The sequence below is a fragment of the Mixophyes fleayi genome, chromosome 2 (assembly GCF_038048845.1).
Source record: "Mixophyes fleayi isolate aMixFle1 chromosome 2, aMixFle1.hap1, whole genome shotgun sequence".
In the NCBI taxonomy this organism is placed as follows: Eukaryota; Metazoa; Chordata; class Amphibia; order Anura; family Limnodynastidae; genus Mixophyes; species Mixophyes fleayi.
The window spans coordinates 309,295,025-309,309,664 of NC_134403.1; the positions used below are offsets into that span (position 1 = coordinate 309,295,025).

Here is a 14,640-nt window from a genome sequence, read left to right on the forward strand (position 1 = left end):
TCCTGATAATACAATACAATACAGTGAAGTGAGCGGGGTTAATGTGGCAGAATCCTCACAAGTTCTGACAGCATCGACTCACACCAGTTATTTCATTGTTTACTAAATATTTAATTACTATCAGAAGCACATAGTAAGTAAATGTTCTAAAACGAATCAAACAGCAACTTCTACTAGAGCTGAGGCTGTGTGCATGTTACTCTATTTTACAATGTTTAGCTTAAGGTTTCTTCTTAGCCATGAAAAGTAGAAATATTTATTTGAGCCCTGTCCTCCATCCATAAACCGTTGTCCACAACCGGTTTTATGCCATTAGTTGAAGAATATGACATCTGAAAGCATACACCATTGGTAATAACTGTGTTCTGTTTTGGATTTTATCAGGGAGGACCTTATCATGACATGCATCCAGATGACGGGGCTTCCTCTAAAGAAAATCGCCATATGTATAGTGACACAGTCCCTAGAAGGGTTGGCAGCTTCTACAGAGGTAAACTTCTGATCCCTGTTGTTAATTATTGTTGTGCATATACTTGTATTTAGAAATGGTTCAGGGAAATGTATTATTACATACATACACTCCTAGGTCCCTGTCACTCAGTAGTGTGTATGAGGTGTGTCTGAAAGTGAATTGCCACCGATTAGACAGCTATGTTTTGTGAGGTAATGATGTATAAACCTATATTACACAATTCTATCATATCCAGTGCTTTAAATGCAGAACACTGTGTTTTCTAAACATATTAGTGCTCTTCTAGAGTTGGAAATAGGTCATTATATTTTTACGTAAGATACGTTTTTCTGAACTGCGCATGTACACACATATTGCAGCACGGTGGCTTAGTAGTTATCACTTCTGTATCACAGCCCTGGGGGTAATGAGTTTCCCGACCATGGCCTTATCTGTGTGGAGTTTGTCTGTTCACCCAGTGTTTGCGTGGGTTTCCTCCTTGGAAAAAAAATGGGTACATTTAGAAAATTCCAACCAACCCCGGAGTTAAATCAATAGGACCCACAATTAATACTTAGGCCTTCCTCTAGCCCCAACATTACAGTAATAGTATTCCCATTTAATAAATAAACCTATTTCCCTCCCTCCAGACAGCCCCAGCAATAAATTAATAGCATTTACGTATAATAAATATACCTATTTCTCGCAACCGTCACTGCCATTAAATAATTCATATTCACATTTAATAAATAGACCTCATGCTCCTCAAACTCAGCCCCGCATTTAATTAATAGCGCCCAAACCATCCATCTTAAATTAATAGTCCCCACTATAAAATTAAATTGCCCCACCATCACCCCACCAACAAAATAGCACCCATTAGTTAGCCACCACCTGCCACACACACATTACATTGCCACAAGCCCGCTGTGTCATTGCACACACATTACTGTGCCCCTTCTGTGCCATGCTGCTTTGACCCCCTTCACATTCTGCAATGCTGCTTTGGCCCCCCTTCACACTCTGCCATGTTGCTTTGGCCCCCCTTCACACTCTGCCATGTTGCTTTGGCCCCCCTTAACACTCTGCCTGGTTACTTTGGCCCCCCTTCACACTCTGCCATGCTGCTTTGGCCCCCCTTCACACTGTGCCATGCTGCCTTTGCCCCTTCTCATTCTCTGCCATGCTGCCTTTGCCCCTTCTCACTCTCTGCCATGCTGCCTTTGCCCCTTCTCACTCTCTGCCATGCTGCCTTTGCACCTTCTCACTCTCTGCCATGCTGCCTTTGCCCCTTCTCACTCTCTGCCATGCTGCCTTTGCACCTTCTCACTCTCTGCCATGCTGCCTTTGCCCCTTCACTCGCTGCCATGCTGTCTGTGCTCCCCCTTGCTTCCGTTCTTGCACTTACCTTTTCTATCGGCTTCTTTCTTCTCTTCTTCTGTCTTGTCTCTTCTTGCAGACTCCTCTCTGCGCCGCTCCTCACTGAACCTCGGGCGTGATGACGTCACGCCCGACATTCAGTGTGAACTTTTTTAAAGTTACCCGCTCCCCCCCCCACCAACGAAGAGGGGAGCGATCAGGGTCGGGGCCTACTGAGAGATAGCCCGGCCCCTGGTGGCCCAGTCCGACCCTGTCATCAGAGGAACACTAAAACAAGCACAATGACAGCAGATCTTGAATAAAATACATATATTTGTCTGTGCATTCTTGCGTTGTAGAAATAATAACCTTTAGCATTTTATACAGACCTCCTCATCAGCTGTATTGGTAGTTTTGCTGAGCTTGAATTCATCTTGCTGCTAGCAGTTAAAATACAACTACATGCAGCAAATATAAATGTTTAATAATGCATTATAGTGCAACTTAGTACTACAATGTCCCTTCAAACATAGACTCTTACCATGTATTACGCAGGAGAACTGCATGAACATGTGGTCTACAGATCCGTCAATATGTTACCATGCATGTTGTGACCAAGGAGATCAGTGGTGTGCTGTCTCTGCTTTGTATTTATAAATAGAAACATTATTTATTATCAAAGGAGGAAGCTGTGAATGGGTGTAGTGATGGACAACAATTATTTTTAACTAAGGTACCTCTTTAAGATGTAAGGGTCTATTTGTCATACATCATGGGGTTGTAGCCACTTCCAGTCAACATTTAAGAAGGTTCTCAGAACTGCAATAGTGGAGGGTACCAGAGGAGAAATAAGAAAATATCATAGATATCTTCCTATGTATTTCTCCAGCCTCCACCTCCCTCTTGGAAAACGTGAAAATTCTTTATTATTTTCATTTTAATAAACCATTTTTTTTTAATTTGCTATTATTTTAAAAAAAATTTTCTTTTTTACATTTTTTTTTTTATTTTGTACTTTTTCTGTTTAATAATTGAAAGTGGAATTGGGAGCCCAAGCCCAAAGCCAGGTCACGGGTTCGTAAAGGGAACCAGACTGGCCTGCGAAGCAGGAAGAGTCCTCTGACTGCTACCAGTCAGTATCGCTAGGGATCTGAGCATCACTCCGCTGCCACGGCAACAATGTAATGGTAAACTGCAGTGATAGGAATGTTTCTAACACTGTGATAAGCTGCTTTAGAGAACTAGTCCTATCCGCTGCTTGTTAATAAATAGGCCCCCTTGTCTTATAATTTGATATTAAAAATAACCACAACATCTTGGAACATATTTTTACTTAACTTTCATGTGCATCCTAGTGATAACTGGTACATAGTTTCTTATCAGGTTAGTCTTTTATATTTTGTTATATTTTGTATATATGTGCTTTTGAAGTATATAACAATATTTTCATCTGCTCAGTTCCATCACCTCGTCCAGAGGGAACATTTCATGAAAATAGCGTGTCAAATCGCAGTTCTTCACATCCAGTTGACAGCAGCGCAGGAACAAATCACTCGAAGAGACAAACTACTTTCGATCCCTGGTGAGCATCTGTTTTCATTTTTCACTGATCATAGTTGCATAGAACTGTTAATTAAACCCAAGTCCAGTATAAGCATGAACCGGATTCCCATAGCTTTTACCCCACAGCATTCAAACATGTTGCATTTAGTTTAAATATACAATATTCTGAAGCTTTATTTAAAATAAAAAGTATGAAAAGTGGTGCAAAGGAAAATGGTGGTCTTACCCACAGCAACCAAGCACATGTTTGCTTTAATTTTCTAAAACTGCACTAAAAATTGACACAATTTGGTGGGTACCGTTTTAATTAGCACCAGTTTTCTTGAATCTCACCCAGTGTGTTTTGTATACGTGCACTTTTGAATCCACACAAAAGTATTCTCTTTTTCATTGAAAGCCAGAAGTGTGATCAATGTCACTCATTGCAACAAGTGCAAAGTGCTCTGGGGTCTGACTATTCAGGCTCTCCTGAAAGGAAAATGGACCCATTTATCCCTAACAGTCTATAAGGCTTAGATAAGGATCTTTAATACAAGGCTGGGTCAGGTTCCTTTAGCCTGGAATCCACTAGAGCATTGCCCAGAGGCTGATTCTTCAGCTCCTCCCAAATGGGTAGCATCATTAGGGTCAAGATGGTAGAAGCCATAAGGCCACATAACAACAAACCCTCCTCTATGGGGAAACCTAGCAACTCATGCTTCCAGGCACCTGACCTTGTGTGCAAGAATCAAGGTAGACTGTTCATAGGGGTTACCAATACCTATAGGACTGTACTACACTTAAGTATGCCTCTAGCACTGCTTTTAATTGATAGTCTGGGATCATTGCTTTCATGCCTTTAAGTGCACAAAAAAAGATGCAAAAACCAAAAAGTGCACAAGGATGTGGTAGAAGTGCAGTCCCTCAGAAGAGGAAGGGTCCTTCTATCCTCAACCCTGCACTTGTTGATCCTGTGAAAAAAAAAAAAAACCGTGAAGGTGACACAAAATAGGTGAAGTAAATACTGCCATGTGGTTATGGCCCCAGCCTAATGGCTGGACAACTATAAACATTCTCCAACCCAGCCAGAACACCAGGGCAAAAGGAGACTATGCAGTTAAAGTATATGTGCAAAAAGGTGCTCAATGCCAAAAAAAGAAAAATAAAATCACATGAGGCCCTCCAGATAACCCTAAATGGTTCTCAGGCTCTCTGGGGTCGCCACACTGAGGACCAATCGCAGCACCGCAGATAAAAACTTGAGCTTAGCCAAAAGTCTGATAAGTGATCATTTTGTACATAGGTTCATGCTTAGTATATTCAAACAATTATTAGATAATTTTCATTATCTACACTGAAACAATGAAAAGGGTTAAGGAGAGTTTTAAGCTACTTTCTAGGATCAAATGCAAATAAATCTATTCAGAAGAAGATACTTCTGAGAAATCCAGTTTAAATCCTGTTTAATGTCAGAAAGATGAGAAATGTTTCCCCGCATACAAGTCTAGGTAGCTATTTTGCTTATCATTAAAATGTTTAATTTAAATGCTAAGCAGAAATTCCCGTATCAAGTGCTGGTAAACCGTAATAAAGATGATGGTGTGAGCCTCCTTAAAGAACAAAATGCATTCCAAATGCAATTTTGTGATGTTGGATGCCTATTTTTGTGCATATGCATCTGTTATACACATGGATTTGTGGGCCAAGATGGCAGCATTGTGGAGGTTCAGAATCTTGGTCCTTCCAATGGGACTAGCTGGTCAGATTAGGGGGTGTTCCTTGTAGATGCAACGCCGTGATTCTCGGTAATACATAGCAGGGGGCGGGGCTATGGTGATGCGATGGCATCACCACACTCACTACTGCGCTTGCCTCCCTCTGGGAGGTTATAAAAGTTGCAAGTATGTAAACTGCATGTTTTGTGATTCATACATCAGCGTTTGTGTATAGGGGGTATCCTGTCTCAGCATTAACCTATTTCAGACTCTTAAATACCAAGTGGGTAAAGCATTGATTTAAAGGGCCTTAGTCATTTAGAAAAGTAAGGCAAAAAAAGGAGTAAATGTTCTCTGAGACAAACCATGTTACAATGCAAGGGGTGCAAATTAGTTTGTTATTTTGCACATAAGTTAAATACTGGCTGCTTATTCATGTAGCACACAAATAGTTGATAGCTTTATTTTTACACTGAAATTTAAAGTTGATCTAGGACATGCCCTACCCCAACTATAAATCTGTCCTCACATTTTAAATGTACCCCCCCTTCCCATCCTATCCAGTGCAACAAGGTTTTGTCCAGCTGCAAAGTTACTCCTTTTTATGCTTTGCTTTCCTTAATGACTCAGATCCAAAGTGTTTGCATGTTGGTGGTATTTCCCAGAGATCTATCGGCAAATGATTGGTTAATTACTATTTTCAATGAGAATTTTAACATATTTGACACTGTTTCATTATGGCTGTGGCTGGTTATACTTTGTACAGTATGTCTCCTCCTTCAGAGTAGGACTATATGTGCAGAATTATTTATTACTTTAAATAAACTGGCATGGAAGGACCCCCCAAAAAAGAGAAACCATTATGGTGTGTAATTTTCAGAAAAATGTTTTTGTCTAGGGAATTCACCTATCGTAGGTGCTGAAATAGCGTGTAAGAAATATAATGCTCTATTGTTACTCATCCGTGTGGGATATGTACCAAAATAAAAACACAAAGGAATAACAAGACAATAAGCAAACATTTTAACATTTTTGTGATACTTCCCTGCACAGGCGCATTCAGACAAAAAGTAACAGGATGGACATCATAATACAAATATATTGTTACCAATGGACCAATTACCAATTTAGTATAATGATGGTCGTGTCATTATATTAAGAGAAGAGTAGAGAGGCTTGCGCTGGCAAGGGAAGATCAGATACACTGGTGCGAGAAAGGGAAATCACTAAAATATGATGACACTTCTTGCCACGAACAGATAGGCTGCAATATCAGCTCAGCCCATAAAATGGCTGCCTTCAACATATGTAAGTGATGGGTACACTTTATTGCAAGCTTATTTGTATTGCCACTACAGGATGGTATTATGTTCACAGACCACAGTATATATTAGCATGTCATCAGCATCTTAATACAGAATCTTATTCTGTTAAATGTTATTCTGTTACATAGGAACCATCTGTCACACTGTACCACTCCTTCATCATACTGTTCTACTCCTTCATCACACTGTACCACTCCTTCATCACACTGTTCTACTCCTTCATCACACTGTTCTACTCCTTCATCACACTGTTCTACTCCTTCATCACACTGTTCTACTCCTTCATCACACTGTTCTACTCCTTCATCACACTGTACCACTCCTTCATCACACTGTACCACTCCTTCATCACACTGTTCTACTCCTTCATCACACTGTTCTACTCCTTCTTCACACTGTTCTACTCCTTCATCACACTGTTCTACTCATTCATCACACTGTTCCACTCCTTCATCACACTGTTCCACTCCTTCATCACACTGTTCTACTCCTTCATCACACTGTTCCACTCCTTCATCACACTGTTCCACTCCTTCATCACACTGTTCCACTCCTTCATCACACTGTTCCACTCCTTCATCACACTGTTCCACTCCTTCATCACACTGTTCTACTCCTTCATCACACTGTTCTACTCCTTCATCACACTGTTCTACTCCTTCATCACACTGTTCCACTCCTTCATCACACTGTTCCACTCCTTCATCACACTGTTCCACTCCTTCATCACACTGTTCTACTCCTTCATCACACTGTTCCACTCCTTCATCACACTGTTCCACTCCTATATCACACTGTACCACTCCTTCATCACACTGTTCTACTCCTTCATCACACTGTACCACTCCTTCATCACACTGTTCTACTCCTTCATCACACTGTTCCACTCCTTCATCACACAGTTCCACTCCTTCATCACACAGTTCCACTCCTTCATCACACTGTTCTACTCCTTCATCACACTGTTCTACTCCTTCATCACACTGTTCCACTCCTTCATCACACAGTTCCACTCCTTCATCACACTGTTCTACTCCTTCATCACACTGTTCTACTCCTTCATCACACTGTTCTACTCCTTCATCACACTGTTCTACTCCTTCATCACACTGTTCTACTCCTTCATCACACTGTTCCACTCCTTCATCACACTGTTCCACTCCTTCATCACACTGTTCCACTCCTTCATCACACTGTTCCACTCCTTCATCACACTGTTCCACTCCTTCATCACACTGTTCCACTCCTTCATCACACTGTTCCACTCCTTCATCACACTGTTCCACTCCTTCATCACACTGTTCTACTCCTTCATCACACTGTTCTACTCCTTCATCACACTGTTCTACTCCTTCATCACACTGTTCCACTCCTTCATCACACTGTTCCACTCCTTCATCACACTGTTCCACTCCTATATCACACTGTACCACTCCTTCATCACACTGTTCTACTCCTTCATCACACTGTACCACTCCTTCATCACACTGTTCTACTCCTTCATCACACTGTTCTACTCCTTCATCACACTGTACCACTCCTTCATCACACTGTTCTACTCCTTCATCACACTGTTCCACTCCTTCATCACACAGTTCCACTCCTTCATCACACTGTTCTACTCCTTCATCACACTGTTCTACTCCTTCATCACACTGTTCTACTCCTTCATCACACTGTTCCACTCCTTCATCACACTGTTCTACTCCTTCATCACACTGTTCTACTCCTTCATCACACTGTTCCACTCCTTCATCACACTGTTCCACTCCTTCATCACACTGTTCCACTCCTTCATCACACTGTTCCACTCCTTCATCACACTGTTCCACTCCTTCATCACACTGTTCCACTCCTTCATCACACTGTTCCACTCCTTCATCACACTGTTCCACTCCTTCATCACACTGTTCTACTCCTTCATCACACTGTTCTACTCCTTCATCACACTGTTCTACTCCTTCATCACACTGTTCCACTCCTTCATCACACTGTTCCACTCCTTCATCACACTGTTCCACTCCTATATCACACTGTACCACTCCTTCATCACACTGTTCTACTCCTTCATCACACTGTACCACTCCTTCATCACACTGTTCTACTCCTTCATCACACTGTTCCACTCCTTCATCACACTGTTCTACTCCTTCATCACACTGTTCTACTCCTTCATCACACTGTTCTACTCCTTCATCACACTGTTCCACTCCTTCATCACACAGTTCCACTCCTTCATCACACTGTTCTACTCCTTCATCACACTGTTCTACTCCTTCATCACACTGTTCTACTCCTTCATCACACTGTTCTACTCCTTCTTCACACTGTTCTACTCCTTCATCACACTGTTCTACTCCTTCATCACACTGTTCCACTCCTTCATCACACTGTTTCCCATCCTTCAACACACTGCTTCCCTCTTATGTCACACTGCTTCCCTCTTATATCACACTGCTTCCCTCTTATATCACACTGCTCCTCTTCTTCATCACACTGCTTCTCTCTTATATCACACTACTTCCCATCCTTCATTACACCGCTCTCCTCTTACATTACACCGCTCCCCTCCATTACCATTGCTCTCGCCACCGTCACACTTGTTCTCTCTTTGTGACACTTGTTCCCCCTCACCCCTTCACCACACTGCCCTCTCCATTCACTGCATTGTTTCCGCTCTTCGTCACGCTGTCCTTCCCTACATCTCTGTGCCCTCTTTGTCATTCCTACACGCTGTTCCTTTCATCATATCGTTCTCCACTTACCTTCCTATGGTCTTCTTTTCTTCTGGCAGCGGCTCCTCTCAGCGTGGCTCCTCACTGACAGCTTTGGGACGTGATGACATCACGCCCGATAGTCAGGAGGGGAGGAAGCAGGGCATCGGAAAGTAATGACGGGGGCACGTGTCACGTTGGCCCCCCTGAATCTGCACTGCTTCCCTGGTACATAATACCCATCAGTGGGAAGTGCTCAAAAAATAAAAAAGGTAAACCAATGCGCGATGAATGAAAAAAAACATGCCGGCGCTTGTGTGCAGGGCAAACGGGCGGACCGGCCCTGCCGCAAGTTAATCATTTTCTTTACTTTTTATTTTCCAGGTTTTTTTATCCAATTAACAGCGCTGCCCCTTGCCACAGCTGGGCCGCATTCAAAGACGAGTTGGGCCGCGGGTTGGACAAGCCTGGAGTAAAGGGTTGTTTAGGTGACGAGAGTGATCAACAGTATCAAAAGCAGCAGAGAGGTCCAGGAGAATGAGTATAGAGAAATTGCCCATAGATTTTGCAGTGAGTAGATCATTGGTCACTTTTGTGAGAGCAGTTTCAGTGGAATGTTGGGGACGGAAGCCTGATTGCAGAGAGTCGACAATGGAATGAGAGGAGAGAAAGTGTGACAGGTGTTTGTACACTAATCGCTCAAGCTGTTTGGAGGCAAAGGGAAGGAGAGAAATAGGGTGGTAGTTGGAGAGAGAGGCTGGATCGAGAGATTGTTTCTTTAGAATAGGTGAAAAGAGTGCATAATTAAAGGAGGATGGAAATGTGCCAGTGGAAAGAGACCGGTTGAAGAGGTGAGTTAGAGGTGGGCATGCAGTGGAGGAGAGGGAGCGGAGAAGTTGAGAGGGAATTATCTTCAGTTACTGGAGAGAATGAATTAAAGGTGGATTGGGGAGTGTAGATAAAGCTGGGTAGAGTGAGTGGGGTGAGTGGAATTTGGCATGAAATATCTTGGTGTCAATTTGTCTTTGAAATAGGTGGTAAAATCATGGGCAGTGAGGAAGGAAGGAGGAGGAGGTGCAGATGGGCAGAGAAGTGAGTTGAAGGTGGCAAAGAGTCGATGTGGGTTAGAAGACTGGGTGGATATGAGAGATTTGAAGAATGTTTGGCAATTAAAAGGGCAGTGCTGTAAGATGAGAGGATCAATTTATAGTGGAGGAAATTGGGATAGGAACCAGATTTCCCCCAGTGGCGCTCTGCAGTGTCGGGAGCACTTTTGAAGGTAGTTGGTCTGTTTGTTGTGCCATTGCTGGGGTTTGGATCGTCGTAGACTATATGTAGTAGCTGGTGCTGCATTCTCTAGGGCTGAAGTGAGTGTTTTGCTATAGATAGAGGCAGCTTGATTAGGACAGGACAATGCAGTCATTGGAGAAAATAGTTGTTTTAGAGAAAATGATAAGTGGATTAGGTTGAGTATTATTATTATTATCATTTATTTGTTAGGCGCCACAAGATTTCCGCAGCGCTGTACACAAAGCAAACAGTAGACTATACAGGGTGAGACAGTACAGAACAATAAACAAAAAGGAGTACTTAGGTTTCGTTGTGTACGTGTGTATTTGGGTGCGGGTTTGGGCATGAGGTTAGGTGAGGCTGAAGGAAAGGAGGTTGTGGTCGGAGAGTGGGAAGGCTAAATTGGAGAAACTAGAGATGGAGCAGTAGCGGAAGAAGACAAGATGAAGACAAGGACAAGGGAGTGCCCATCACAGTGGGTGTGAGATGAGGTCCATTGGGAGAGACCAAAGGAGGAAGTAAGTGAAAGAAGTTTAGTGGCAGAAGATACAGTAGGATTATCAATGGAAATGCTGAAATCGCTTAGTATGAGTGTAGGCAGGTCAAAGGATAGAAAATAAGTGAGCCAGGCCGCAAAGTTGTCAAGGAATTGAGAAACTGGATCGGGGGGACGATAAATGACAGCAACACGAAGGTGGAGAGGATAATATAGGCAGATAATTTGGACTTCAAAGGAAGAAAATGAGAGGGATGGTTCAGAGGGTATGACTTGGAAGGTGCAACTTAGAGAGAGTAGAATGCCTACTCCACCACCTTGTCTGTTTTCAGGTCTGGGAGTGTGGCTGAGGGAGCGTCCCCCCATAGGTGAGAGCTGCCGGGGATGTAGTGTCAGAGGAGGTGAGCCAAGTTTCTGTAATGGCAAGGAGTTTGAGGGATTTAGAAACAAATAGATCAAGGATTGATGCAAGTTTGTTACAAACAGATCTGGTATTCCATAGTGCACATTAGAAGGGAAGAGAAGGTAGTGGAGATATATGGATAAGGTTGGTGGGAATTGAAGTACAGTTCTATAATTGTTTAATTAACATTGCCTAGTAAATGCTATCACTAAGCATTCTTGTCCTGCTTCCATTGGGTTTTTGTGACTGGGAATTCACCTCTCACTCCATTGGGGTTGGTGGCTCTCTTTTTCAGTGAGGAGGGGTGTGTCAGTCACTGCCACTAAAGACCCGCTAGAGTGCTACAAATGTTCTATGTCAATGAAGACAGTTTTTTCCATTTTATCCTCTGCTTTTTCGATAGTACACTACCGTTTTCTGTGAATAATGAATTCTTGTTTTGCTGGCATTGCAGTCCCAAAAAAGGGTATTGCAATGGTAACAGAAAATGAACATCAGGACATCACTGATGCACAGTGATTAGCATTGCGGTCTCATAGCGCTGGGATTGTGTGTTCCATCCTGACCAGGGCCCTATCCGTGTGGAGTTTCTATAATTTCCCCATGTTTACTTGGGTTTCCTCCCGATTTCCGCTTCAACCACTGGTAATATATGTACATAATGTGTAATCTCCACTGGAGCAGGGACAGATGTGATTGATTAAATATTCTCTGTAAAGCTCTGCATAATGTGTAGGCGTTATTTAAAAAAATGTTAATAAATAAGGAAGAATATTAATCATATTGAAAACATGGGCTACATGTAATGCTGTGTGTCACATGTCACCTTTCTAAGCAGAGGCATTTCTTCTCTTTTTCATTCTCTCACAAGTGACTCTGAAGTCAACAAATTACTGCAGTGAATTCGTCAGAAATTAGTCTGTGATTATTTGAATGGTAATTTCTTCTCACCAGCACCACAAGCCATCCGTAGATTAACCTATTGTGTGGGCTGTGTGAATACTTCATGCTGGAGCTCTGATCTCATAATGCAATATGTTGCTTCCAAGCAAAAGTAATGTGGGATCAAGCGCCACCTGTGTGTTTAACACATTTTCCTCCCCCATTTGTCGGAGCAATGCTATTCTGATTTAATGAGCGATGAAGTTCATATGTCACATGACATGTAGGAAATGGTGACTCTCGTTATGGCCTTAAAATTTGTGTATGACAACCCATGGCATGCTTCTGAGTTACCAAGCAAACCATGGTTGCTGTTAGGGCAGACATTTGTATTTTAAAGGTTAATTATTAAATTGTAATTCATCCATTATTATTAATTAGTAATAAATGTATTTTATTGGCATTTATTCTGGTTAATGTGTTAAAATATATTTCCAAGCGGAGTAATTAATTGCGTTGTCCTGTTTAGAATGATGTGACTCATTCAAAATCTGTTACACAGGCTTCAGTGTTCCCTCATACTTTGTCACTTTCCAATCTGCCAATCATTTTGCCAGTAAATTAAATATAAATTCCTTAATAACTGTTAATAGTGGGTGTATTTTTTCATATGTCACTCTCTTCAATGCAGACAGTTGCCAACATTGATTACATTTTCCAGAGGCACTTTACTGCCTTTCTGATGTATTAATATGCTTCATGGGCAGTGTACTTATACTGACAAAAATATGTCCATCAACTTTTCGTACTCAAAGTTCTAGTTAAACCAGAGAAAGACAAAAAAAAGTTGCTTTATACTAGCAAATTTGCCTGGTCCTTGCCCGGTGTAAGAGTGTTGGTTAAAGTGTAAAGTCCGTTGACCACCACGTGTTTGTGTGCAAGTGTGTACTGCCAACTGTAAAGTTTGGTGGTGGAGAAATAATGGTCTGGGGCTGTCCATGTATCATGGTTTGTCCTGGACCCCTTAGCTTTAGTTAAGGGAAATCTTAATTCTACAGCATACAATGACACTATAGAGAAATGTGTGCTTCCAACTTTGTGGAAACAGTTTGGGAAAGGCCTTTTACTTTTTCAGCATGACAATGCCTCGTGCACAGAGGTTCATTAAAAAATGGTTTCTTGAGTTTGGTGTGAAAGAGACTGGCTGGCCTGCACAGAGCCGTGACCTCCACCCCATGGGACGAATTGGAACGATGACTGCAAGCCAGGCTATATTGCCCAACAGCGTCGCTCGACCTCACTAATGCTTTACTGGCTGAAAGAATGTGAATCCCCACAGCCATGTTCCAAAATCTAATGGAAAGTCTTACTGCACCAGCAAATGGGGAACACCACTTCATATTAATACCCATGGTTTTGGAGTGAGATGTTCAAGAAGCACATATTATGTGACATACAGGTGTCCACGTACTTTTGTCCATAATATATATTGCTCTGCTTCATGGAGCTTATTCTGTGTATTTTCTTATTACGTATGTAAGGACAAATACACCAAATTACTTCTCTTCTATACTGTGTTGTTCATTATGGTGGATGCGCTGTAACTTATAATATCTGGTCTTAACTCAGTAAAGAGAGCTTCATGTTATCTTGGATTCAACCATGCAAGTCAGATATTGCCCTCAATTAGAAAAAACTTGGAACAGCTTTAGTTCAGTTGCAGATGGTTCTCTTGAGACTGAAAATATAGTCATGCTATATTCAGGGCCACTCAGAGGAAACTTGTGTCCCATTGCAGCAGCAACTGCTTGGGTTCTTCTCATGGAGTCTCTGAACAGCAGCCTAGTGGGGTGTTACCAAGCGGACCGTTGGGTTTCCGCAGTCATCTGTTCTCTCCCCCCCCCCCTACTTACAATACAGCTTGTATGGGACCGTACATGGGTGGATGGGCCAAAAGCCATGGGCAATGAGCAGTCACTGCTTTCACCCTAGTTCTAGCCTGTCAATGCTGGCCTATCAAGCCAGACCAAGGTACTTTTTCTTGGGGGAGAGAGATTTAGGTGCGGTACCACCAAAGTACTACATGGATTGAGGGGGTTAATTAAAGAGGGTGAGAGTTGTGACCAAGTAAGCAGCCTAGTTACTACTCAGCACCAATTGCTAATTTTTGTTATAACCCTTAAAAACAATGAAATTGTATTCTGACTTCAGAGTGCTTTTGACAAAACTATTGCAAGTGTCCAGTGTTAAGAAACATGATGAAGTTAACTCTCTGCTCCACTAACATCCAAGTTATTAAATCACATGTAGTCATAATAGCGGCTCCCTATTGCGGTAGACAAAAGGTGCGTTGCCTCCATCTCCTCTCTGCTTTATTATTTATTGCAGCCTTGATACACGCACAGCAGTTGCCTGATGAATTTAAACAAGTGGAGCTAAGATAATAAGTGTGTTTTCCCATGT

General features: G+C 42.2%; 1 protein-coding gene across 6 annotated transcripts in view; it reads left to right on the top strand.

Annotated features, from left to right (window-relative positions):
- CDKL5 (cyclin dependent kinase like 5) overlaps positions 1-14,640 on the top strand; it is a 324,391-nt gene that overhangs the window by 292,894 nt on the left and 16,857 nt on the right. For all 6 annotated transcript variants that reach the window (XM_075196518.1, XM_075196523.1, XM_075196521.1 and 3 more), the window contains 2 exons: positions 385-490; positions 3,269-3,392. In XM_075196518.1, the coding sequence (XP_075052619.1) occupies positions 385-490; positions 3,269-3,392 (230 nt within the window). The remainder of the gene's footprint in view (positions 1-384; positions 491-3,268; positions 3,393-14,640) is intronic.